Source organism: Perna viridis, chromosome 7 (assembly GCF_037379345.1).
Source record: "Perna viridis isolate PV_CMFRI_1.1 ecotype Kerala chromosome 7, ASM3737934v1, whole genome shotgun sequence".
NCBI classification, from domain to species: domain Eukaryota; kingdom Metazoa; phylum Mollusca; class Bivalvia; order Mytilida; family Mytilidae; genus Perna; species Perna viridis.
Genome location: NC_142451.1, coordinates 45072747 through 45100041, shown reverse-complemented (window position 1 = coordinate 45100041; position 27295 = coordinate 45072747). Strand labels below are relative to the sequence as shown.

At 33.3% G+C, this 27295-nt stretch overlaps 3 protein-coding genes and 2 long non-coding RNA genes across 7 annotated transcripts; 1 reads left to right on the top strand and 4 right to left on the bottom strand.

Annotated features, from left to right (window-relative positions):
* Positions 1-238: 238 nt before the first annotated feature.
* On the bottom strand, positions 239-7726 carry LOC148612899 (uncharacterized). Of its 3 annotated transcripts, none has more exons than XM_088594761.1 (2): positions 7576-7726; positions 239-1505 (listed from the first exon to the last, which is right to left on the bottom strand). In XM_088594761.1, exon 2 carries the CDS (start codon positions 1415-1417, stop codon positions 611-613), a length of 807 nt encoding a protein of 268 aa, XP_088450887.1. In that variant the 5' UTR covers positions 1418-1505; positions 7576-7726; the 3' UTR covers positions 239-610. The 3 variants fall into 3 exon arrangements, with proteins under 3 accessions (XP_088450887.1, XP_088450889.1, XP_088450888.1); XM_088594763.1 differs by lacking the exon at positions 7576-7726 and adding an exon at positions 7170-7280; XM_088594762.1 differs by lacking the exon at positions 7576-7726 and adding an exon at positions 4009-4174.
* Positions 7727-10920: 3194 nt separating this feature from the next.
* Positions 10921-13305, bottom strand: LOC148612898 (uncharacterized). The gene is made up of 2 exons (XM_088595414.1): positions 12672-13305; positions 10921-12508 (listed from the first exon to the last, which is right to left on the bottom strand). Exons 1-2 carry the CDS (start codon positions 13060-13062, stop codon positions 12021-12023), a joined length of 879 nt encoding a protein of 292 aa, XP_088451540.1. The 5' UTR covers positions 13063-13305; the 3' UTR covers positions 10921-12020.
* Positions 13306-18372: 5067 nt separating this feature from the next.
* Positions 18373-23424, top strand: LOC148612896 (NADH dehydrogenase [ubiquinone] 1 alpha subcomplex subunit 8-like). Its single transcript, XM_088594758.1, has 3 exons — positions 18373-18542; positions 21277-21452; positions 23108-23424. The coding sequence occupies exons 1-3, from the start codon at positions 18414-18416 to the stop codon at positions 23334-23336; spliced, it is 534 nt and encodes a 177-aa protein (XP_088450884.1). The 5' UTR covers positions 18373-18413; the 3' UTR covers positions 23337-23424.
* Positions 18731-21820, bottom strand: LOC148612897 (uncharacterized). The gene is made up of 2 exons (XR_015924521.1): positions 21752-21820; positions 18731-20534 (listed from the first exon to the last, which is right to left on the bottom strand). It is a non-coding gene; the product is annotated as an uncharacterized LOC148612897 (long non-coding RNA).
* Positions 23246-25162, bottom strand: LOC148612895 (uncharacterized). The gene is made up of 3 exons (XR_015924520.1): positions 25058-25162; positions 23788-24118; positions 23246-23322 (listed from the first exon to the last, which is right to left on the bottom strand). It is a non-coding gene; the product is annotated as an uncharacterized LOC148612895 (long non-coding RNA).
* Between the last annotated feature and the right edge of the window lie 2133 nt (positions 25163-27295).

Genomic DNA, 27295 nt, shown 5'->3' with positions numbered 1-27295 from the left:
ATGTATGTCATTTGCAATTGTCTAGTTAGGGGGGTTGGGGTGGATCAGGCATTTTAGATAAGAAGGGGGTTCAATAAAATGGTTCTTGGGTATAAAAAGGGGCAAATGATTTTGGGTATCAGACAAAAAATATTTCACCAAAGGGAAAAGAGTAACGAGGAATCTTCCGGGTTCTCCCCAACGATTCCTTTCTTGCATTTATATTAATTAGTATTTATGCTATGGTAAAAAAAAAAGATTTAACAAAACTTCGTTGTTTATTATTTGTCGTAATGATAATCAAAATATAGATTTCATTCTGATGTGTGTGATTTCGTTGCATTTTTTCGATTTCGCTGTTCTTATTTTGCATTGCTCATGCTTGAAATGCTTATTGTGACTGATAATAAGCATAATATGATAACCGTTTTGGTTCTTATACAATATCTATACACATGTATGCTTGAAGAAAATTGTTTGTGGAGTTTATATATGTAGACATTTCAATAAATAATATTGAACTCGGAAACAGTGCAAAGACACGGAGAGATTTCAGTGTACAATAACACATAAGATATAACTTAACCAAAATCTTAAAATTACACCTCATTTTCCATTTTCAATAAACGTATTATCTCTTTGTCATCTCTTTCGTCTGTTGAATCGGAGGTAGTATAAGGCGCCCTTTTGTCGATTCTCGTCTCAAATCTGAGGTTTCTTTCTTTTCTGTTAAATGTTTCGATTGTATTTTACTTTCATTTCCTGAGTTCATTTTATTACTCTCGGAAGAATGCTCTGGAATCGTTTCTGGTTCTGTATTTTTCTCTATACTATCAGAGTCAAATTGGTTTTTATTCCAAACGTGTTGATTTCTAAAGGGATTAATAAGACCCCTGATTGGAGGTATTGCATTTTTTCGTGAGTTCCGGAAAATGTCTTTAGATTTTTCTGCTGTCTGCAGTTTCGGGAGACGGTTCGGTTTTACTTCATCTTCTTTCCAATTCTTCTCAAAATACTGCTCAATTTTCTTCGGTACAATTTTAGGGTCTATAATGCGTCCCTTTTCTATGCTTTCCTGTAGAGCCTTTTCGGCCTGCTTTAACCGTCTGAGTTTCGGATGCATTTCGGTGATAAATTTATCTATATCTCGATGAAATGTGTAAAGCGGTTTACCACCATAAGCACCAAAGTTTCTATTTGACATTATTTTGGATTGTCGTTTCATTTTTAAGCACTGTTGTAAAACCCTTTGTTTGACCACCGATCTTCTCATCGGAACGAACGACTTATCATACTTAACACCTATCTCGAATTTCTCCCTCGTTAGATATCCATCAACAACTTCATACTGTGATCTCATGACTTCGTTCAACATGAACACAAACTTCCTTCGACTGTTTTCTTGGCGCCGCACGACACCCAGTCTTCCGGTATCCATGACGGTCTCGTCTGCTCGCTCGTCGGCTTTCCAAAATACTTTGTATCAAAGCGGGATCGTGTCAGTTATAAAACCATTCTGTTTCAGTCTGAAAACAGAGACAAAAGTGATAATAGATGTTAAAAATAACATTAATATGTTTGGTTAGACTAAGTGCCTGAAATTTAATTGAAATTAACATCGATATTGTCTAAACAAAGAATTAATATAGATTCTATATTTTGAATATCTTTTGTTAGATTTAAAATAGAAAATTTTGCTTTTGTATCAGTGTTCAATATCAAATTCTAAGTAACAAAGCATGTGTAAATTTTTGCCTTTACTCGGAAAACATTATTACCACTGTGCCTATTACCTTATCCTTATCCAAACAGTTTTTGTATTCTTTTTTTCCCTTATTTTTCTATTTTCGGAAGAGTAAAATTAAAAAGCAAGTGGTTTTGTTTATTTTCACCAAAATAAAAAATCATGAACCAAAAATACTTCAAAGCACCTCTAAAATGTTTTGTCATTACATATGTACGATATTGTACTTAATTCTAAGGATTATAAATGATTTTCATGACTTTCAACTATCATAAGAAAACGTAACCTTCAAAGGGGGTACTGTTAGTTTAGACATATTTTATTTCAAAGAATACATCATATATATGTTATGACGATATTATAATACAACACAAGGATTCGGGAACAAACTGAAGCTTATGCTAATCCGTCTCCTAAAAACAACGAACTATTTTAAGACAATAATAGCATGCTTTTATATAATTATGTATCTTTGATGCAACTATCTACTGGAGATGTAAGGGTTGAATAAAGAATATGTATTAAAATTGAAGAGGGGTAGATAGGAAAGTATACAAAAATGGTTTTGAGGAGTTGAAATGCACAGAAAATAACACACAATACGAAGAGATATATGTATATACGCAATTAAGCATTGGCAAATCGTTTACTCTTTAAATTGTAAGTTTGCACCTTTAAGAATCTGTATTTTGTTCTAAAGTTAGAGCATCAGACCCTTTGGGAAGAATGTCAATATCGATATGAAAATTCAAAGTACGTATAGTGTTATGTCGAATCTCTGAGTAATTGTTACATTCAATGTAAGAAGTGTCTGTTTGAAAACTGTTGATATTGCTGTTATTGCTCGGGCGTTAAACCCCAACAATCAATCAATCATGCTATTGGTTCTAATTTTTTTTGGTATTTCTTTATGCTGATGTATGATGAGTATACTGCGATAAAAAATGATTAAAAAAATACGACGTATAATGACAATGGAATGTGTATAACAAGGCAAAAAAATATGATATCAATAATATATAATAATATATGAAGCAACATTAAAAAACGAATCAAACGCGTGTTATGCAATATCCCTTATGATGAGTATTAAAATTTTAAGTTCATATAACCGAAAGATTTAAAGTAGGATTTTCTAACCAAGTTCCAGCGTCCTCCATTTCATAGGTCAGGGATACAATTTTTACAATTTTGAGAACGATGACAATGAAAGATTAGCTTTTTGGGGGTGCAGGACAATCATGCATATAAAGACCGAGCCATCTACATTTGGCGGAAATTCTGGACAACATGCAATTGTACTAATACGTATATCAAAAGTTGATATTTCGTGCTACTTACGCTGATTCAGTCTTTTAGAACACTTCTCGTGATCAATGCATTTTTTTTAATTTGAAAGACCTTCTTATTTTTTGCCTCCATGATTTTAAAGTGTACAAGCATGGTCAAGAATGGTATAAAGACAAAGTGGTCTTTGTCATAACGATCATTTGATGTTTTGAAAGGCGGATTTAGTCATTTTCTTCTTAAGCTCGGCTGTCAATTTTTATTGATAGAAATATTCTTTTCTTTGTTATGTCAACTTTGAAGAAAATGTTGCATAATCGTGTAATTGAAAATGACTGGTCATGTATTGTTAATTTTGTTTGTTTACAGTTCAGAAGGATTAGGATACTGGTCCAGCAAATCTAATGCTTAAACAATCCAAAAAAATTTAAATATTTATTTTAATATCAAATTAAGGAATATTCTCAGACGCCCTGATTTTCACTGCGCTAAATGTTTGTAACTCATTTTTAAAAATGAATTTTATGAAGAAAATATATACATCACATCGCGGTGTAGGTGCATAGTAAACCCACAGATGAGATTTCGATTTATTATAGCGATAAATAAACACAAGTATTTACCAAATCTTGATTTTGTCCAAGTTGATTCAGGTTGTATTTAATTTCGACAATATGCAATGGAAGTAACCAGTAAGGAATTCAGGAAAGGGGGGGGGGCGGGTCCGCTGACGGGCCTTTACAGGTCGCGCTCAAATATCAATAAACAAGTATTTCCAAATACAAACAAAATAAAGTGATAAATACACAATTACAAAGTGAACAATCACAAAATTTATCACCCTCCAACAAAAAGACTTTTTGTAAAACTTTCAATATTTTCTGAAGTAAAGTATGCACACGCAAACCGGACAGGCGGAAAGACTTTAACCATTATTGCCCTTCACTGAAAACTATGTAAAGCCAATGGGATGTAAATAGACAGGAAAACAAACTAACCTGGTGATAGAAGTGATTGTTTTATCCAGTATATAAATACAAAGTGATAAACTCGTACAGATATACAAGGATCAATAAATCAGCTTGAAGTCGACCAGCTATTTAAAGCTAAAATTGTGTTAAATTCCAATTTGATAGTGAAAAAATAATCAGGTGTATATTCTTTAACAGGTAGAATAAAGTTGCTTTTATGTCCAACAGTATGATTTTATCGGCAAAAATCTACCTCAATACTTTCAGGAGTATAACGGTATAGATTTTAATGTTTCTCTGTGTATTAAGCTTATCTGAAACATATCTGTTCAATTAAAATATAGACTGACACAGTTACGAGAAAGTAATCTTTGTTATATGATAGCTATTTTGTGCAGTAATTGACATTTTAATTGAGATTTCTGACATTCGATATATTCTCACGACTTCTCACAGTCATAAAGAAAGGAAAAGTTTTATTTTAAACTTGAATAGGATTTTGATTTGAGACTTCGATGATAAATTATTGTTGCATGTATTCACACAGTCACCTTGGCAGTCACATGTATTGCATGCATTGTAGTTGTTAAAATGAATTTTGTCCTTCGATAGCAAACGTCTCAATCTCCTGTAGTTATATGATATATATTTTGTCTAATTCTGAACCATTCATTTATCAATGCATGCTTTAATCTTTAATACAAATCAAGCATGGATTTTCGATCAGGTTACATTGTGTGTATTGGTGTAAGTTGGTTGTACATCGCAGCAGAGTAACTTGCAGGTTAAAAACAATAGCTCCAGAGCAACTGCATGTACTCTATGCCAGTCTGAATGTATAGTCGATTTCTTATATAATGTCACTTAGTCTAGATCATACGTATACGTACAAATAGGTGCGCATGATTGTCAATGACATAATCATCCACCAAATACCAACACACGAACAACCAAACTTCTACATGTCACCTCATGGTCTTCAATGATAGGCAAAATCCGACCCTACCCACCTCTCCCTATTTCCAGTGGCAATCAAAATTTGTCGACCCCATTGTCGTTGTGTCCCATCCTTTTTTCATTTCATCATCATTTCATCATCAATTTCATGTTCATCGTCTGAATATAGCTGAAATATTGCTGCTCGGATGTTAAACCCCAACAAACAAACAAACAAAACCCACACCAAAAAGCAAGCTGTAAAATCCCCCAAAATAAATGATGTGAAACTATTTATAAAAGACGAAAATCGGCCTGATCTACACAAAAAGCGTAAAACGAATAATATTGAACATAAGAAACAACGATATCCACTGAATTACAGACTGGGACAGACACATACAGTATGTGGACATTGAAGGTCTAAGCTTTATGCGAATAGGTTGTATGTTTAATAAGTCAACATACAGACTGAATATATATATATATTCGCGTGGTTGATGGTCTTTATTTGCAGAATGATTGTTAAAATTATAATTACGTATAATTAATTAATGAAAGGATGTTTTGTTTGGAATATTTTAAAATATCAATTACGGCTGCATACTTCATATTCACGTTGATATGATCAGTGTAATAACTAACTGTGAAGAAAAAACGAGTAATTTACTTATTACCAAACCAAGCCCGATAGGGCACATTTATTCAAATCGTACCCTTTTACAATGTAACATAAACGCTTTTAAATGTAATGTTTTTATTTGAAGATCTTACTGGCGGAACTCTGTTTTATTTGTATGTGGGCTTTGTGAATCAGTGATAACTGCATTTATCATTGCGACTGAGTATATAGCAAAATTTAATTTCTATTTGCAGATAACCCCATTCAAAGTTTCTATTAAAAAACCTTAAGATCCTACATCGAGAGTTTTTTAATTATTGCGATTACAACATACATCCCAATTACAAAAACATTACAAAAGTTGTGATAAAAAGTTAAAAAAAAAAAAAATTTTCGCCCGGATTTGATCTTGAAACATCCTGTATCTTTGATGAGAATCAATCTCCGAGACAGTGATCCTTGTATAACTGCGGGGCGAAAGTGTACAATAATGCCAAGCCAACCACACAAAATCGAAAACGATCTTTTGAACCACACTTTGCACCTGTTTAATGAGCTTAAATTGACTCCTTTGAGTCAAACGTGGCTTATCTAACTCATTTACGTACATTACATTCACTTACGCAGTTCATATAGGAATATAAACGCGCTGTTGACGGCGAGAAATCTAATTAAAATGTCATAATTCTTCACACGAGTCCTGTTTGTATAACTTTAAATGTGCATTTTATGTTGAAATTTATGCAATAAATTTATGTAGACGATTATAACATTATCAACGAGTTTATACCTGATAGATATAAAGGTAATATTGTATGTATGAAACACAGTAAAGAATTTGAAGTAACTACTTCCTTTATGGTTGTCTCACAAATTTGGTCGCCACGTAATTAAAGTACTTAATTTATTGACTGTTCTCTGGGTAGTCACTGTCAAGTTACACGCGAAATATCTTCTAAGTACAGCTTCCCATCAAAATAAGGTAGAGGAAATCCATAGAAAATCTGAATATACAGAGTATAGTTTAAACTGGAGGTCCCTTAAAGCCCGATCGAGTGACTTACCAGTGACGGGTCCGAAGGGGTGCAGGGGGTTTTCCTTTTATTTGGAAAATTTGCCATTTTCATGTGTTAAATTGACGAAAAAGGTAAATAATGTTCTATCACCTCCTTTTTTGATGAAACCTCGGCTGGCACCCCTCCTTTTCAAAATGCTTGGATCGGTCCCTACTTACCGTGTTATCCTCGAACATAAAGATGAAGAAAATAAGAGCTAAAACAAATTGTTTGACTATATATAGTAAGACCTTGTTTACATGTACTTTACTCGCAGTTTGTTTTTACAAGTTAAAATTCTAAGTTATTTTAAACCTTATTTACATCCGTTTAAAACTGCTGAAAACCATTGTTTTTGTTTTCTCCTGGATATGTTATACTTTACAGAAGCAATTGTGTTACTTTTCAAAATATGTAAAGTCATTTTAAGACTTTGAAACCGACCAACATATAAGACACACAGGCTGCGACGACAGAGATATTAAAGCCGAAAGAGTTTACCCATAATCTTCATAACATGTTTATTCAAGATGATAAAAATGTCACTTATAAAACTCTTCAATACGAAAACTCACCCTTTTCATACGCTGGGTCGCAAGTTCAACAACAAAACACCAAATAAATACTTCACGGCAATTTCATCCATTTAATGGCAGAATTTAAATGGACTTCTGTATGACATATCGTAAACACAATGTCATTGAAAAATGTTAATAATTAAGGAAAATTATGACCATTATGTATTCTCTAGCTTTCAAAGATTTTCTGGTGTCTAAATAAAAAAACGCCACTCATATCAATGTCGCAGATTTCGTGTGCAGTTCAGAGAGTTCACTCCCATCAGCAGCATTAGAACCAAACAAATAGGAAGGTCTAAATCCAAAAAATAAATTTTAGACAAGATTATATAGATGTAGATAATTTGTCGCTCATAGGTGTTTTGGTTCGAATTCAAACACTGTCAAAATAGACACCACTTACCAGCTTGTGTGTCGAATTTCCTATTAATGATGGTCCAAAAATGTCCTCCTGACATAGGTGTTACCTTAAACCAACAACAAACAGCACAAAGATCCGAATAAACAAGTACAAAACCTACAAAATCCCATTCAAAATCTACTTAGAATTTTGGTGTTAAATTCCAGAGATTTTAATTAAAATTTATAATAGGTCCATGGTATCTGTTTATCTTCAAAAGAATGGAGAGTCTTAACAGATTTCAAGAGTTTATAAATGGACAATGATCTCTTTTGTCCGTTTACATAATAAATAGGTTTTCTAATCTGTTTCATCTTTGTGTAGTATTTTAATTATAGCGAATTGGTGCTAAAGTTTTGAAATCCGGATCTTGTTTACCATCATCTGCATAAACTTTTAAACATCCATTAAATGAATTTAAAACCAACTAGAATATTTACATATTTTGTTTGCATTTCAAGTTTTTTGTTTGTGTAGTTTAACATTTTATTTACGTTGACCATTTCTTATTTTGTGATTTTTTTCTTCCTTGGGTACACAATTTTAAATCACATGTACAATGCATGATTTGCCCCTACTTTAGCAAAATTAATATTTTCTATTCATCATTATCAAGTCTTTAAATACTTTTGAGATGTAGACTTAGTCATCAGAGAATAGTGGCATTTTTGTTATAGTTTCTATTCTTCTGAAAATCACGTTGCATTATATGAACAATTTTTGTTAGTCTGGACGATTGCGGGAACGGTGTATCTTGTCAAATCTCCATGTTCTTGCTAATTTTGACTAGTTCTCTGTGGTCTGTCTTTCAGTTACTTTAAACATATTTTATTGTTATAACATGAACAAGAACTAAGGATAAGACATAATTTCCACAACTTAATTCTAGCCCGCTCTATATCTTTCTGTATTTTTTTTTGTCTTTGCCCTTTAATTACTTCCAATCTAGAAAGTCATAAAGGGGTTGTGGTGCTCAGACTGTCATTTTCATTGATTCATTTGTTTTTTGCCAACATTTTGCAAAATTAACGTAAACCAAAAAGGTACATCTCAGACCTCTACCTCGTACACATACACCACTGGTAATTTTTATTATAATATTTACATCTCACACATACGCCACTGGTCATTTTTATTACAATATTTACGCATTTTAAATTTATGTACTTTTGTATTGTTATTAAAACAAACTAGACAATTTCTTTTTTAATTCCGACTCTTTCTTTTTAATTTACACTCCATAGATACAAGTTGAATGTAAACCTGAACAAGTCCATTAACTGCCTAATAGCACATTAAATGGTTTTATTTACTTTTAAAGTTTAATCGGTCATCAGAGAAACCTCGTCGAACTATACTGTTAAGTAGCACTCCAGCTAAGAATTATGTCTCATGGTTAAAAAGCCTACACATTTTTATTTTCGATATTTTGTTGAAATATTATAGTAAACAGAAACTAACATGCAGCTTTTCATATAAACCTTGTTCGTATGAGATAAAAATTAATAGAATATACTGTAGAATTCAAAATTTTTCCGCGTAGATTATTTCCTAAGAGCGGATAGACCTATAAAGCAACTTAATGACAAAAATGAAAATATGTAGCCTTTTGAGGTGTATCACATTTTACAGGATTTGCATAATTCTTAAAAAGACTGCTAATTAAAGTACATAATATGATTCATTGTAATCTGAAGTATGTGTGCATTGTAAGCCTTTAATTGTAATATATGTTTCAAGCATGTTGACCTTTCATTCAGATGTTGCAGTGCATTGTGACTTCCTCAGAGAAGACCTAATTCGACCCCATAATCAGAGACGTACTTTGTATCAATTATACTTGAAAATAAAGAACATTTTTCACTGGTAAGTAAACGGTTGGTCGACTATATCTTACAGAAATGCACATTAATGCATTGGTCAAGAGAACAAGGATTCGAACGGTAATCAGTAGGAAAGTGTCCAGGGATAACGAACAACAAATAAAAAGAAACAAAAACAAAAACAAACACACCACTATGAAATAACCAAGATGATACGCACATAGAAACTACAGAAAATGAGCAACCCGGACTCCACTACAAGCTGAAAAAAAGTTGTACAATTAGGCAGATAAATAAGTTCTATTAAAAATATTCCCAGCTAAGTTTTTTTTTACCATAAATCGCTACATAACCTGTCATTGTCTACACTCCAAACACACTCCATAACTTTTACCTTTCTTGGTTTTTAAATAATTTTAAATTGGATACAACTGGACGAATTTTGAAGAAAGTTGGTAAAAAATTAAAACTCGTATCTCCTTCTGCATGCTTGATTGTTTGAATAACCTGCACTCGAAACACGTCATAACAATTCTTTAATTAACCGATATAGAAAAAATGTCAATTACCGTACAAGGAAACAATTTAAGGCATGGGTGAAACCATAGCTATGAGCCAAGATTACGCATTCATTAAATGAAAATCGAAGCTAAGCGACACCAAATATGACGACGAATTATTATTATATAAAATATATTGTATCGTGTTATATGCATCTTGTATTGTTCATAGAATTAGTATAAAGGTCAAAATGCTTGAAACATATATAGTATTTGGCGGATGTTCTGAGCCGGCTTATAGTGGTATACATGTTATAAAATAAGCCAGTCAACAACTGTTTTAGACATGTGTAGGTAACTTGATCAGTTACATGTAGCGTCGAGTTTTCATCAAGTAATCTTTAGATTTCTTTGTTTTGTTTTGTTTGTTTGTTTGTTTGTTGGGGTTTAACGTCCGAGCAGCAATATTTCAGCTATATTCAGACAATGAACATGAAATGGATGATAAAATGAACATGAAATGAAAAAAAAAGGATGGGTCACAAGGATAATAGGGTCGACAAATTTTGATTGCCACTGGAAAAAGAGGGATGGGTAAGGTCGGGCAATTTAGCCTCCTGTGGCGGAGCGCAAAGGTTCCTACTCCTATCAAATACCACAGCAGGGTTCTTTAACGTGCGAGGAACGTGGCATCTTTCCCAACACGATGCACCACTATGGTTTGCGGTCAGGTTTTCCGTATTATAGCCTGACAACCCCAGCATGTAACACGCCAGGGGTACCCCATTCCACCACCTGGGGCACACATCCCAGTTGCTCTGTGGGCAGAGCGCCTAGCCCCCGGCTATGTTTCTGAGTACTATTTAGTCGCCTTTTACGACAAGCTTAGCGCTGCTGCAGTCCTATTCTTTTAACACCCGGACCTGCACGAGTCTGTTTTGTTTTGGGTTTCCGTTTCAATTCTTTGTTTTTGTCTCTGTTATCTCGAATTGTTTATTTCAATGGAATCTTGGCTGCCCATAAAATTAATTTTAATTCAAATAGTATCATTCTTTAAAAGAACACTTTTACATTACCTCCTACATCAGATTAATATGGCATGTTACGATTTTGTATAACTTTCAGAGTAAGGTACATTTCCATTCTGTATGGTCCAGTAAATGTTCATTTCCATTCTGTATATTGCGGTAAATGTACATTCCCATTCTGTATGGTGCAGTAAATGTACATTTCCATTCTGCATGGTGCAATATATAAATGTACATTCTGTATGTTGCTATTAATGTACATTGGACTTTTGATATTCCCCTGGAAACCTCAGAAGTAATAATTTACATTTATTTAAGGAAAAACCAGAATAATTCCAAAATTACAAGTGCAATGTGCACCATAAACAGGTTGAACTGTATTTACTATTTTAGTATTAGGTGAGCGGTTCTTGAAATATACAAATTTTTAAGTATCAGTCTTTCTAAAAATCAGACAGGAGGTGATTCATGCATGTCAAAAACCCACCGAATTCAGTTTTATATCTTGTTCAGAAAAAGTTACTGATCACATGATCAGTCTTAGTTTTTCTTCGGCTGTTGCACTTTTGAGATAAAAATTGTATAGATTGTAAATGAAATTGGCACTTTGGAAGAATTATCGTTCTTAATTTGGTTTCATTTTATTGATTTTAGTGGGACATGAATGTATAATTTTCTAAAAAGTACAGATTTGAATAATGCAGAAATGACTATCGTTAAGTGAAAGTATGGCATATGTAGAATGAAAAAGCATTGTTTGTTTGGCGGGTCTTTCTACTCCATGAATCATTTTACCATTGGCAGTGTCTGAATTTTATGTGGACTGGTACTTAAATAGATATAGGCAGACGAGGGGGGGGGTGCATGGTGACCATCTTTTACTCCGATTTCGTCGAACGGACAACAGAAAGCGTGCCTTTGTTCCTGTCATTTTGTAGTCCACAAATTGAATTTTTTTTTCTTTGTCAATTGTCTATTATGAGTAGTACTATTGAAATCATTCACCTTCCTATTTGTTGTGCTTACTTTCATTTCAAGTTTGCGAGCATTGATAACTAATCGTTTGCCTATGAGTTACTAGTATATTCCAGAAATTTTCACTTTAAATAAATTGGCAGAGCCTTTTGTATCGTTTTTTTTGTCGTGGTACACCCAATGTAAAGAAATTCAAAGTCTTCGTCAAAACAGATGGTTAATGGCATAACGATTCTTTTATCCTTTGTGGTGTAAGTAGTTAAGAGCCGTCCTCTGTTGTCCAGTATATGGAGTGAACTACTGTCGCAATCTGCTACAATGACATTGTCAGAAGGTGTGGGCAGAACATCTTCAGGTGTGAATGGTGTATCTATGTTTATGTCTGGATGTCCAGGGTATTTGTTGATAACTTCTCCAGCTGATCCAATAACAACAACTTTACCACGATCCTTGTTTTCACCGCTGAAGTCTGCCACATGTATATAACCATTGGCAGTAGTAGTGATTCTCCTTGGGAAGGTGAATATTGCTATATTGTTTTGATCAAATTCATAAGTAGCTCCCCTGATTTCATTTTTGTAACGTGTAAGGCAGATGTTCTTAGCGGGCGAATGTCAAGTGTGGATTCTTTGTAGCATCGTTCCAGACATCCAGGATCTTCAGGTCTGGGCCCCTGTACTCAACAGGATTTCAGTATCGGATATAAAGGCCATATCAATATGTTCAGCACTCAATTCCGAACCTATAATGTAGCTTTTGTCCTTTATCCTAATTTTGTATATATGCTTTTCCCATGGTCCATAAATGATCTTTTCTATTTGGGTCTTTGCATATATTTTGGATAGCCACATTGTCAGTTCTGAATTGTGTGATATCTGAAATTGTGAATTTTTCATCAAGCCGGACTTCTGTGCTTCTATTCTTCAATATTCCTACCATTGAGATATGTCCTGGTATGAACTTGAATATTGAATCACATTTAAAGTTTTCGTCAGGCAAGGGTACGTTTGTTGTTTGTCTGCTGGTTGTTTCAAGGAAAAATTCTGAGACATTGAGTGTCCCGATCAAGATGGATATTTCTTCATTGCTATTTTGGATCTCCGATATGTAGGAAGCTATTTCATCTCTTTTCTTTGATAGGATTTTTTCCGAATTTTGTTCCATGACATCTAATCCATTTAGAAGTTACCTTGACAAACTCTGAATTTCAGTTACTGCCGCTTTTTCATGAGCCAAAATGTCAGCTTTTGTTAACCGAAATTTCGTACGCATCTTTGATTGCAATCAAGTTATGCTGTTTGTGTTGTATAGCAACACAAATTGGGCAAACTAGATTATAACAAGTCTGACAAAACAAGCAGTTTGACTGACCTGTATGTTCTCGACAGGAAATATTAGTCAGGTCCATTCCTAACTAATGATGTTCCAATTCCTTTAAGTCTACGAGTTTGTGATTCTTTGAAATTTTCATTGTCATGTGATGCTGTATGCAGGTATTACAGATGAGAAGATTGCAGTTTACACATTTTTTATGTATAAATTGCTCGGTTTCGCACAACTGACAGGATATAGAAATTTGGGCTGAGCTTGTCGACATTGTAAATGACATATGAGTAACTGAAACACATAGTTATCTTATTTATATTTATTTCAATCAAAGTCTATACTGATAGCATTTTTTGTTATCTGATTTATGAGCAAAATCTTGTCTGTCTAAATATTAATCATAGTTGAACTTGTGCCTCCCAAATAATAAGTGTTACGGCGAAAAAAGTCTATAATAATTTGAAAACATAATAAATGCAGCTACATTTGTCTAAATCGGACCACGAATAATCCAAAAACCTGCTAAATCGGACCACGAATAATCCAAAAACCTGCTAAATCGGACCAGGAATAATCCAAAAATCTACTAAATCGGACCATGAATAATCCAAAAACCGACTAAATCGGACCACGAATAATCCAAAAATATGATAAATCGGACCACGAATAATCCAAAAACGTACTAAATCGGACCACGAATAATCCAAAAACGTACTAAATCGAACCATGAATAATCCAAAAACCTTCTAAATCGGACCATGAATAATCCAAAAACCTGCTAAATCGGACCACGAATAATCCAAAAACCTACTAAATCGAACCACGAATAATCCAAAAACCTGCTTAATCGAACCACGAAAAACATACTAAATCGAACCACGAATAATCCAAAAACTTGCTAAATCGGACCATGAATAATCCAAAAACCTACTAAATCGGACCACGAATAATCCAAAAACCTGCTAAATCGGAACAGGAATAATCCAAAAACATACTAAATCGGACCACGAATAACCAAAAAACGTACTAAATCGGACCAGGAATAATCCGAAAACCTTCTAAATCGGACCATGAATAATCCGAAAACCTGCTAAATCGAACCACGAATAATCCAAAAACCTACTAAATCGAACCACGAATAATCCAAAAACCTTCTAAATCGGACCACGAATAATCCAAAAACCTACTAAATCGGACCACGAATAATCCAAAAACCTGCTAAATCGGACCAGGAATAATCCAAAAACGTACTAAATCGGACCACGAATAATCCAAAAACGTACTAAATCGGACCATGAATAATCCAAAAACCTACTAAATCGGACCATGAATAATCCAAAAACCTGCTAAATCGGATCAGGAATAATCCAAAAACATACTAAATCGGACCACGAATAATAAAAAAACGTACCAAATCGGACCACGAATAATCCAAAAACCTTCTAAATCGGACCATGAATAATCCGAAAACCTGCTAAATCGAACCACGAATAATCCAAAAACCTACTAAATCGAACCACGAATAATCCAAAAACCTTCTAAATCGGACCATGAATAATCCAAAAACCTACTAAATCGGACCACGAATAATCCAAAAACCTGCTAAATCGGACCAGGAATAATCCAAAAACGTACTAAATCGGACCACGAATAATCCAAAAACGTACTAAATCGGACCAGGAATAATCCAAAAACCTTCCAAATCGGACCAGGAAAAATCCAAAAACCTGCTAAATCGGAACAGGAATAATCCAAAACCCTTCTAAATCGGACCATGAATAATCCAAAAACCTGCTTAATCGGACCACGAATAATCCAAAAACCTACTAAATCGAAACACGAATAATCCAAAAACCTACTAAATCGGACCACGAATAATACAAAAGCCTTCTAAATCGGACAATGAATAATCCAAAAACCTTCTAAATCGGACCATGAATAATCCCAAAACCTGCTAAATCGGACCAGGAATAATCCAAAAACGTACTAAATCGGACTAGGAATAATCCAAAAACCTGCTAAATCGGACCAATAAATAATCCAAAAACCTGCTAAATCGGACCACGAATAATCCAAAACCTACTAAATCGAACCACGAATAATCTAAAAACCTAATAAATCGAACCACGAATAATCCAAAAACCTTCTAAATCGGACCGTGAATAATACAAAAATGTACTAAATCGGACCATGAATAATTCAAAAACCTACTAAATCGAAACACGAATAATCCAAAAACCTACTAAATCGGACCACGAATAATCCAAAAATTTGCTGAATCGGACCAGGAATAATCCAAAAACCTACTAAATTGGACCACGAATAATCCCAAAACCTGCTAAATCGGACCATGAATAATCCAAAAACCTCCTAAATCGGACCAGGAATAATCCCAAAACCTACTAAATCGAACCACGAATAATCCAAAAATTTGCTAAATCGGACCACGAATAATCCAAAAACCTACTAAATCGGACCACGAATAATCCAAAAGCCTTTCAAATCGGACCATGAATAATCCAAAAACCTACTAAATTGGACCACGAATAATCCAAAAACCTACTAAATCGGACCACGAATAATCCAAAAAACGTACTAAATCGGACCATGAATAATCCAAAAACCTACTAAAACGAACCACGAATAATCCAAAAATTTGCTCAATCGGACCACGAATAATAAAAAACCTACTAAATCGGACCACGAATAATCCAAAAACGTACTAAATCGGACCAGGAATAATCCAAAAACCTACTAAATCGGACCATGAATAATCCCAAAACCTGCTAAATCGGACCACGAATAATCCAAAAACCTACTAAATCGAACCACGAATAGTCCAAAAACCTGCTAAATCGGATCACGAAAAACCTACTAAATCGGACCACGAATAATCCAGAAACCTGCTAAATCGAAGCAGGAATAATCCAAAAACGTAGTAAATCGGACCAGGAATAATCCAAAAACCTTCTAAATCGGACCATAAATAATCCAAAAACCTGCTAAATCGGATCACGAAAAACCTACTAAATCGAACCACGAATAATCCAAAAACCTTCTAAATCGGACCATGAATAATCCAAAAACCTACTTAATCGGACCACGAATAATCCAAAAACCTGCTAAATCGGACCAGAATTGATCCAAAAACGTACTAAAAACCTGCTAAATCGAACCAGGAATAATCCAAAAACGTACTAAATCGGACCAGGAATAATCCAAAAACCTTCTAAATCGGACCATAAATAATCCCAAAACCTGCTAAATCGGACCATGAATAATCCAAAAACCTACTAAATCGAACCACGAATAATCCAAAAACCTACTGAATCGAACCATGAATAATCCAAAACCTGCTAAATCGGATCACGAAAAACCTACTAAATCGAACCACGAATAATCCAAAAACCTTCTAAATCGGACCATGAATAATCCAAAAACCTACTAAATCGGACCATGAATAATTCAAAAACCTACTAAATCGGACGAAAAACCTGCTAAATCGGACCACGAATAATCCAAAAACCTACTAAATTGAACCACGAATAATCCAAAAACCTGCTAAATTGGACCACGAAAAACCTGCTAAATCGAACACGAATAATCCAAAAACTTTCTAAATCAAACCATGAATAATCCAAAAACCTGCTAAATCGGACCACGAAAAACCTGCTAAATCGAACCATGAATAATTCAAAAACCTGCTAAATCAAACCTATTAAATCTTCAGTATGAACGGGTTTCTCTTAAGAAGATTTTACCTTAATTTATTATTAATGATTTAATTAACGTTTATATTATAAATATGTAAGATACATGTACTCTTAGGAAATGATTACCATTTCGACAAACATCCCTGATTTGTTTGTATAAGCTGTAGCTTTGCTTAAAGGTTTGGAAAAGTAACACAATTCATTTTAACGATCCTTATTGTAACATCCTTCGTTTCCGATCGAACTGTAATTATCTATGTGTAGGCCATGCATCATATATTTCATAGTTCATTGGTTCTTGAAAGACACGTTAGACAAGTACTTACTTTAATAAGAGAAATTGATTACTAAACGATTTTAGAAATCTGACCATTTATTAATACTCTCATTTTTGCCTAAAATAAACGCAATTTCGAAAATTATCTAAAAAAATAACATATATAGTTCTTCTTCCGTGTAAAATTTGGCGAATTTTATAGCCTCTGCAGGAGCACAATTCACTATTTTAGTTTTTTAGACCTACAGTTTGTTACACCTGAAGGCGGAATTTTGACGTTTTTACGGGTTTTTGACAAGTATAATTGATTATAAAGAATTAGAAAGAACATTTGTGACAAATATTCGGAACTAATTATATTCTGTTCTGATTTGTACAGTATACAACATTAAAACATATTCACATATTTGATTGATTACAATAGTCATTTAAAGTTAAGATAGGTGTGCTTTTCAAACACTGCCGCAATAGCGAAATTCATTCATACTTCGTGACAGTAGTTACTGCATGCTCTACGATAAAGGTGTAGTAACCGATTGCGGCCAGTATCCACTACCAGTGCAACGGTACAGCTTAATAATGTAATCCCATCATTGTTTCCATCTCCATTATTACGTATGGAATATCATTGTAATATTACTACTAGAATATACAAGCTTCTGACCACCTTTAAACGTGTATCTTTTTTCATCAGACTGCTACTGGTTCCGTCAACACACACCCAATATTTGAAAGAGCGATTCATTAAAAAAAGAATAGTTATTATCCACAAATACTTAATATATTTGTAGTTGAAACTGGCTGATCCAGTGAATTTGAAAATGGGAGGGGTCCAACAAAAGGGATTTCCATCATCTGGATTCCTTTGGATGCAACACTTGTATGTTTTTCCATATTTTGAGAGGGTAAAAGAAAAATAAACAGTTAAAGTGAGAGGTTTGTTAACCTTTGAAACTTAACTTGAAACTTCAAAGATAAACTAACCTCTCGCTTTAACCCCGTTTCCTTTTACAATTTTATTAGTTCGGTTAGAGATAACCCTGTATTGCAATGGACCGAGAAATTTATGGACCGAGATGAGTTTGGACCGATATGTCGCTAATCCATTTCACCTTAATCAAACGAGTGCTTGACATAAAGAGTCTTGAAATTGCAAGCCAGGCAAACTATTGACATCGATCGTCCTTGGAGTGGCGACGATGGCCTTCACAAACGAAGACTATTTGCCAAGTTTTGAGGAGCTGACAGTTCCAGAACTTGAGATAACATCATCTGTGTTAAGAGCTAGTGCTGTTTTCTTTGGAAAATACTGCGACCAAGTTTCAAAGGTTGACTAACTCTCACTTAAACCTCGATTTTTTTTCTATCCCTATCGGATATACAGTCCTTGATTGCTTGAACCGGTCCGCGTAACGATTTGACGGATCGATGACCGGTGACTGGTGACCGATCTGATCGCAGTTTTGTTATGTAAAATTACTTAGGATCTGTTTTGAATGAAAGAAATACAAAAAAATAGTATAAATTGATGTTTTAATATATAACCTTATCTTATGTAAACTAAATATGTGTAAAATTGACAACAAAATCAACAAAAAGCGTAAAATACATTGACTGTTTTATAGGGTCACGTGATACGATCACCAGTTAAGTGGATCGGTTTGACAGATCGATGACTGACTGGAGACTGATCGGCGATCGATGACCGATCGCAATATTTGTTGCACGGATCGGTTCTGGTACTTTAATTCTACATGTATATTGCTATTCAGTTCTGATTTGAAGTCTTTTTTCAAGTTCTCTTTAAATAAAAGTTAAAAGACAGAGTTCTGCTTGAGAAATATTGTGAAAAGTCACCTGGTGATTGCTGTAGGAATCGAACCCAGGACTTCTCATTCTTTAGTCAGTGCTCTTACAAACTGAGCTCAAGTGTTAACACTAAGTGCAGCTGATTAAGACTGGCAGTATACCTTACCAAATTCCATAAAGAAATATCTGTCAGTACTTCATTTTTTTAAAATTTGACAATCAAAGGCAATTAAACAATAAAAAAATTAAGTTTTTCCATTAAGAGGCACAAGGAAAACAATAGGTTTTTCCGATTTATCTTGAAAAATGCAGTAAATTTCATTTTCATTTCAAATGTTATTTTTATGTACATGAATTTTGCTTCTAATGACCCTAGATTTGTCTATAAATAACCTTTTGACATAGGGAATTAATGTAATTTTAAATTGAGATGTCATTAATCCATAAGTTGAAGGAAAATTCAGGATGAAAACAACGGGAAAATGTGTCATTTCTGTCATTGGCTTCCACAAGTGTAATTAGAATGTAAGTCTTTTCTGTTTGATCATCTCATTGTCTTTGATACAGTGTAATGTGATGTATTTTATATAACCAAGGGGTCAATATATGGTATGAAATATTAACTCTGAGGTTATTGTAATATAATCTCCCTCATGATATTTTAACCCACTTAGATGAGGTTAATTTATTGCAAGAGGAGGAGGGGGCTTAAAATATCATGCCATCTCACAGAATTCTTTTTGGCCCATAGTGTACCAGTTCCTTAATTTTCATTTTAACATTTTTTGACATCTTTACCGTTTGTCTCCCTTCTGGAGCATATTAAGAAAAAAATGATTGAAGATTGCCCTTTTTTCTGACTTTCTAAACCTTTATTGCAGCAGACTGTTCTGTTGTTTGAAAATTCAGCCATCACTGTTTCCTCTTTAAGACATTTGAAGTTGGGGAATACCAATCATGTCGATCTATTAAGCAGTTTAAAAAAAATCAAACCATTTCATATTGTCATAATCATAGTCTCATATATATAGTTCCATGGTTTAACAGCAGTGATATTGTTTGCCTTCTTCAAAACAACCTGATGTTTTTTATTTGAAAAATATGCACATTTTTTTAAATTGGGAAATTTGGATAAAACCATACAAAACTTGAATTCCTAATTAAAATAATTAATTTTATAGAGGATGTCAAGAAATATTCATACATCAGTTAAATTTGGAACAGAAACACCATATCCTACCCTTTAACATCCAAATGGGAAATAGTTAATCTATTTTGATTATTTTTTAGCCTTTTTTGACAAATCAAAAACTTTCATAATGGAAAACCGCTTAATTCTAGAGGTTATTTAAGGGAAACAATATCACTCAACAGTCCTTGCTTAGTGAATTGTTGGGCCTACATCTGCTTATCCTGTATATGTTCTGGCTGCAACATTTCACCTGAAACACAAAGATAGGTATTGCAATATTGTGAACAAATATCCAGACAGTGGTGGCTCTAGTTTCAAGCTGGAATAGATAACACATAAAAACAGATTCACACAAAGTGTAAAAACAAATGTTTTTTTTTTTTTTTCAAATTCAATATTTAACAACAATTTAATGTTTGAATAAATGATACAGCACATTTTTGTACATTCTAAAAAAAATCAATACCATCAGTATCTGCCTTGCTTGTATTGTGTATCATATCATTGGGCAAAATACAGTGATATGTCGTGGTACGGTATATCATAGCAATCCTTCTGTAAATAATTATAATCATAATTTGGCTTAAATGTAAGCTTTTGCTTATATGTCTTCACATACCATGAAAAACTGAGCTAATCTAATTTCTTTCTCTTTACATACATGTGCATGTACATGTACTGTACACAATATTATTTGAATTGCTGTGCTACGCTTTTGATTATATCTCTGGTGTACAACTTAAATACCTGGTACACTGTCTATATATTAAACATGTAAAACTTCGAAGATTTTGTGGATAGCAGGCCTGACTTTTTAAACTGCTTTAACTGTTTTTTTAAATACTAATTTCCTTGTTACAGGGTTTTTTTTACTCCACATGCTGCACATATAATAAACATCCTTTTTTGCCAATTTTTGGACAGGTTGGAAAAGTATTGACCATCCAGGTGTTGTTTAATTGTATACATGATGTCATGTGTTTGAATATTAATGTAATAGAATCATACCGTGTTGTGGTAAGCTTGGTAGAAAGATAATTCATTTAGAAATTGTTTTGCAGGAGTTTATGCTATGCGTTTCTGAAGAAAAAGACCCACGTAAATGTTTAAATGAGGGAAAGGAAGTAACAAGATGTGGATTTGACTTTTATAGGAAGTTGAAAAAGAATTGCCAGGAGGAATTCAATTTATATCATGATTGTATTGACAAAAGTGGATTTGCCATGGAATTGCATAGGTAATAATTCTAAGCTTACCAAAAAAAAATATTTTGATCTATCTTTGTCTTTTCTTTTGTCAGTCCTGATAGGGGTTACATGTTAATGGCATGACCAAGTGTCTTCTACAATTTTTTTAGCAAGAGCTTTGAAAATAGATACAATGTTTGTACCCACAATGGAGGTATGCGGAGCAAAAGGATTTAGATTTTCATAAAATATTCCAAAATAAGAGATGTGAAGACAAATTTACATATACATAGAGTAATTTTAATGTTCTGTTGTAATGCATGACTTGTTGTATTATAACATTAAATACCTATATTGGTCCAATTTTTGACAAGACCATTGTATCATATGTGCAGGGACCACAATCCAGGCCACCTGAGGATGTAAAAACTGTTTTTTAGTCCCTCTTCAACTTTATTTTGTATAACTCATGCTTCTATGTGGGTCACTTGTCCTAATTTTGAAATTTCTGATGAGTGATTTAACAGGGAATTTATACATGTACATGTACATGCCCATTGTAATATAAAACAAGACTACAAAAACAAATGCAAAATGTAATATAAACTATTCTCTTAAAACATCAGCGTTTAATACATGTTTTGAATCCACAAATTAAAAAATCCACAATTAAAATAAAATTTTGACAATTGAAATTAAAAAGTAGCACATTTGACATCTAAGATTTATACAAAGCAGACAAATGATATGTGCATTCATTTGCATTTTTGTCCCCTGCTGTAAGGAGAAATGGGCTTTATCAAATTCTGTCACAGTACAATGGTGTTTTTTTTATGTTTGGCTTCATTGTTTCAAAATTGCTGTCCAGAGGAGCAAAATGTAAATTTGGTCAAATTTGCCAATTTTCAGCTCACCTGGCCAAAGGCCAAGTGAGCTATTGCCATCAATTGGCATCCGTTGTCATTAACAATTATACAAAACTCTTCTCCTCAGGAACTACGTGACTAATTAGAACCAAACTTGGTATGAATGATTCTTGAGGTATCCTGCATAGAACTGATGTGGAGATTTTTGTTTGGTTGAAAAACATGGCTGTTCTTACTTAAAATAGGATATAGGGGACAGACAGTAGGTTTTCTCATATAACTCCAAAACCATTAGGTTTAGCCAAATTCTTTCAATAGCTGAAGTGATCCTTATTGTTACGACTACAAAAGTCTTCCTTATTGTTAGGACTACAAAAGTCTTTGGGGATAAAAGTTGTCAAACGTCTCACTCCATGTAAGAGTTATTGTCTAGAAAGGGGAAAAATGACATTTTTTTACTGCTTTCAGTCAATATCTTGAAAACTATGATAGATTAAAAGAAATTTTCAATTGTTGAAATGATCCTTTTGATAAGTCCTATCAAAGACTTTTGGAGTCAGAATTATTTGGCAACCTCTTGTTAAATTTATTGCCTTTAAAAGGCAAAATTCAACCAGGTGAGCAATTCAGGCTCCTGGGAGCCTCTTGTTTTTGCACTTGTAAATAGCGAAATTGCTTCTCTTCCTCATAAATTTTCATGAAAATGATCTAGATATCCAAGAAGTTCGTATACATATAACTTTTGTTGATTGTTAAGACTCCATACATTTGAATATTCAAAAAACCATTAACAATTGAAAATTTGATCTAAAACCTAATTATATTTTGTGATGTTTCAGATGTCGCTCCAGACAAAAGCCATTTGATGCTTGTATGAAAGAAAAAATGGGCATGGATAGACCTCCAATAGGCTACTTTTCTCGCGTCAGATTACATCATTCAGAGAGGCCTAAACCTGAACTGAAACCTCAGGACTTACCTGATCCTCTACCAGAGCCTGGTGATACAAGCAAGAGACCAGATCCTAAGTCTAAAATTATTCCAAATTATTTCCCTGCAATGAATTAGGGATAAATATATACTTTAGTATAGTGTGCTGGTGAAAACATTTTGACATTGTTTTTTAAATGTTATAGATATTAAATATGAAAATCTTTTTACATCTTTTTTATTTAGCCATTTTAGAATGTTGATACTGTTTCATGTTTGTCAGATGAACTAAGCTTGAACTGTGCAGACAAATTCAATATTAAGGAATCTTTTAATGTTAATATGATGTGTTTTCATTTACTTGCATTTTATTTTTTTTTTGAATTCAGGTTTTGGTTGTTTTAACATTGAAATATAAAAACCATTTGTTTTACATGCAGATTTTGTTCACTTTGACTCAGTGAAGAGTTGTATTATGTCTAATATCTTCAATTCAGACACTGAAATTAACCAGAAATCTGGTCTGATAAAAACTGTGAGTGACACCATATACCCTTTTGTGTTAAGTGTATGAGTAATATATACTTACAGGAGATAGGGCTTGGGTAGAACAAAAGAATTTTCCTCAAAGAAGTGTATATTCTGCCCAGGCATTCTCATCGACTATTCCAGTTAACAGTAAAAGGGTTTATTGAATGATGCCTCTGGTTGCATTACAATGACCATGTAAAACTCTCTTCCTTTGTAAACAGCTGGCAATAATTATCTTGTTTCATGTAAGTGATGCCTATCCTTCTTATAAAGTATTGGTATTGGTCTTGTATTACATATTCCTGAGCAGATGTATGTCGAAGAGTAATCAAGGGAACCAAGGTTATAGCGGTAATCAAAATAATGTAATCCAGGGACAAAGACCAGACCTGGAAAACACATACACAACAAAGAACATAAAGTAACTAAAATCATACATACAAAGTAACAAAAGCAAATGAGCAACTCGGACTCCACTAAAAATTGGGAGCATGGACCAGGTGCACTGGTAGGGTAAGCGTCCTCTGTTTTTCTAGAAACACTTGCTGAGTTGCTCATAAAAAGTCAAGTCCGGGGTAGACAAACGAGGAAAGGAAAACTATGACCCGTTGAATAAATCTGTTTTCATGGTGCAGATGGATGAGTTCATGATGAAGACCATAAAACTTCTGTAGTGATGACTTTAATCTTTTAGCAACATAACCCAATTCCAGAAGCCTATTTGTTAGAGTTGTACTGCAATACAAAAAGTCAAAACATGGAGGCTAAAAAATATAGCACACTTTTTGCCTTTTCCTGTGTTTGTTTTTTGTAAATGATTATCATTTTTCATCAAAAGTACAGGGTAAAAATATTATGTTATGACACAAAAATCATAATTTTGAGGAAAAACAGTATTTTCATGAAAAAGAATGCTTCAGAAAAAGGGTCTATTTTATAAACTCAAAATGAAAGCGAAAGTAAAAGAAGTCTATTTTTTGTTCGACCTGTTCTGGTGTACGAAAGTCCGTGCCTTTTTTTTTCTAAATTGGACCTAAAAAGTATTTTGGACATTTCCTTAATGGAAAAACATGGTCAATTGTTAGATTGAAACTCCTTGTCTATTTTTAAAAAAAAAATCATGAAAATTTAAGGTTTACAATAGAAGCTTATGTGGCAAAGAATACAAGAGATACATTGTACCCGTATTGCATTGCATATCCCCGAGCGGGTGTATGTCAAAATATGGAGGGTATAAAAATATTTCTTTTTGCCTCTTTACAAACTAATGTTTTGTCAAAACGATATGAACAATGACTTATAAAATAGAGCAAATATAATGTAGTTACAAGACGACAAACTTTCTGTTAAAAAAATCTAACATAACAATAAAGTTCCACTGAAAAGGTTGGTTTGATGAGAGCAAAACGAAAGTGAAAGTAGAGAAAATGGCTACTTATAGTTCAAGACTACTTTTCTGTCCGATCTTCATGGACTCACCCTACTTTTTGGGGGAAATTATTTTTTTATATAGCCTTAGAAAAAAATGTTTACATAGGTGAAAGTTTTATTGAAGCAATTTACATATTTAAAAAAAAATTCTGAAAGTATGCACTTCAGTGTAGAAGTCGATGGGAATATTAATACGATACTGAGATCTATTAGAATTTAGATCATGATTGGGTTATTTCCCTTTGCACAAGTCTTGCATGTTAAATATATTTCTTGACATATGTGTACCTATGATACCAAACCTTCCTAAATTTTTTATATAAAAACTAAAAAATGAGAATAAATGCACATACCAGGTATATGGATGGAGGGACAACTTGATTCTTACATTGAATAGTTAAGTACATGTCTGTATAGGATATGTAAGTCTCGTCGCCTGACGATTTCACGAGAATGGGTCCTAATCTACCATTCAAAAGCAAAGAGATTTGTCATTTAGAGAGCGTTGAGTTCAGTGTTAAGGACAAAAAACTTTGTGTAAAAAATACTGATGAAAATGACAAATAACTATTTCTACATGATAAATGTAGTAAGGAAAAAAAACATAACCTAGAAGATTTTGCATTGTTATACAGCGGTTCGAGTACCCGGAAGTAAACAATAAAATACAGATCGGTCTTCGGTTTTGCAATACGTTCTACATCGGAAATTCCGATAAAGAAAATAAAGAACGAGACTTACATACCCTATACACACCCAATCTTCCATACAGTACCAAATTTGCGACAGTATAAACAGCCCTGAATAATCTGAAATTAGTCGTAAGTTATGACGTCATTGTAAATCAAAGTATTGTGACGTCATAACTTACGACTAATTTTACACTTACGATATTTTGTGAAAAGGTCCACTGATACTTTTTAAAGTCCTTTTATCATGTTTTTATCTATGTTTACATGAAACAAACAAGTTTAAAGCTGCTTTAGCTCCCAAATTTTTCAGTTTTGATTATACTGAATTTTGCTGATTCAATGAAATAAATTCGTAGTACAATGTAATTCAATTGAAGCAATAAATGTCGATAATACTTGCAGAATATTGTGAAACAACGTTTTAATTCAAAGAGGATCGATAGCTAAAATCTAATAATTTTTTCGCCACTACTTCCGAAGATTGCCGACAGAACATTCACCTGAGTTAAAAATACTTTTACCTTGTTTTCATTTCATTTCATTTATTTCTTGATTAGTTTAAAAATAATAATGACAATTGCTGACCACCTTCGTTATATTCGATATTTCTTTACGGATTGAGTCCGTCAAAGAAACGGGTCCTCCTAGATGTTGATTAACTACTTTCGCTTTGCAATCAGATTTTAAGAATCGACCCTTACTGCACATGCGCGGATTAAGGTCAACAGAAGTTGACGCATACGTATTTTATATAGGTTGACTTTTTGTCTTGCAAGAAAATATATGTATCGACACCTATTTCATGCATTTAACGCATTTGTGGATATCAAATGAAATTATACAAGAAAAATACAATTTAGTAGAAATAATTCAAAGTTAGAGCATATTTCAACAGAAAGAAAAATAAATAAAAAAAAATAATAATAAAATACGAAAATGACAGCTAAAGCAGCTTTAAAAACCCAAAATGGGTTGGGTTAAGACAAGTTTAAAGACTTCTTAAATCGAAACAAATATGACCAGCACGCTTGTATGCATAAAACAATTGAATCATATTCAAGACCATAGCGTCAGGAATTCTGAAATTTTCAAGAAATTTTTGTTTCCTAGGATAGACCACGGTAGAAGTGTACCAATAATAAAAGTAAATTTACAATGAAAGTTAACTTGCAGAAATGTACTACAATTTAAGTAAACTTGCAGAAATGTACTATATTAAAAGTAAACTTACAGAAATATACTATAATTAAAGTAAACTCACAGAAATGTACTATGATTAAAGTAAACATACAGAAATGCACTATGATTTAAGTAAACGTACAGAAACATATGTAACTAATAATGATCATTCATTTTAAGTTATCTCTTCCCTTCAAAATTGTTTTGATTTTTTACCCGAAACCACTACAATTACCCCTCTTTGGTTAATTCATACATGTACAG

Coding starts and splice junctions, on each gene's coding strand:
- LOC148612899 (XM_088594761.1), bottom strand. CDS start 1,417: ATGGATACCGGAAGACTGGGTGTCGTGCGGCGCCAAGAAAACAGTCGA.
- LOC148612896 (XM_088594758.1), top strand. CDS start 18,414: ATGGCCTTCACAAACGAAGACTATTTGCCAAGTTTTGAGGAGCTGACA. Junction 18,543..21,276: donor ACTGCGACCAAGTTTCAAAG/GTTGACTAACTC, acceptor ATTGTTTTGCAG/GAGTTTATGCTATGCGTTTC. Junction 21,453..23,107: donor TTTGCCATGGAATTGCATAG/GTAATAATTCTA, acceptor GTGATGTTTCAG/ATGTCGCTCCAGACAAAAGC.
- LOC148612898 (XM_088595414.1), bottom strand. CDS start 13,062: ATGGAACAAAATTCGGAAAAAATCCTATCAAAGAAAAGAGATGAAATA. Junction 12,509..12,671: donor GGGAAAAGCATATATACAAA/ATTAGGATAAAG, acceptor ACACTTGACATT/CGCCCGCTAAGAACATCTGC.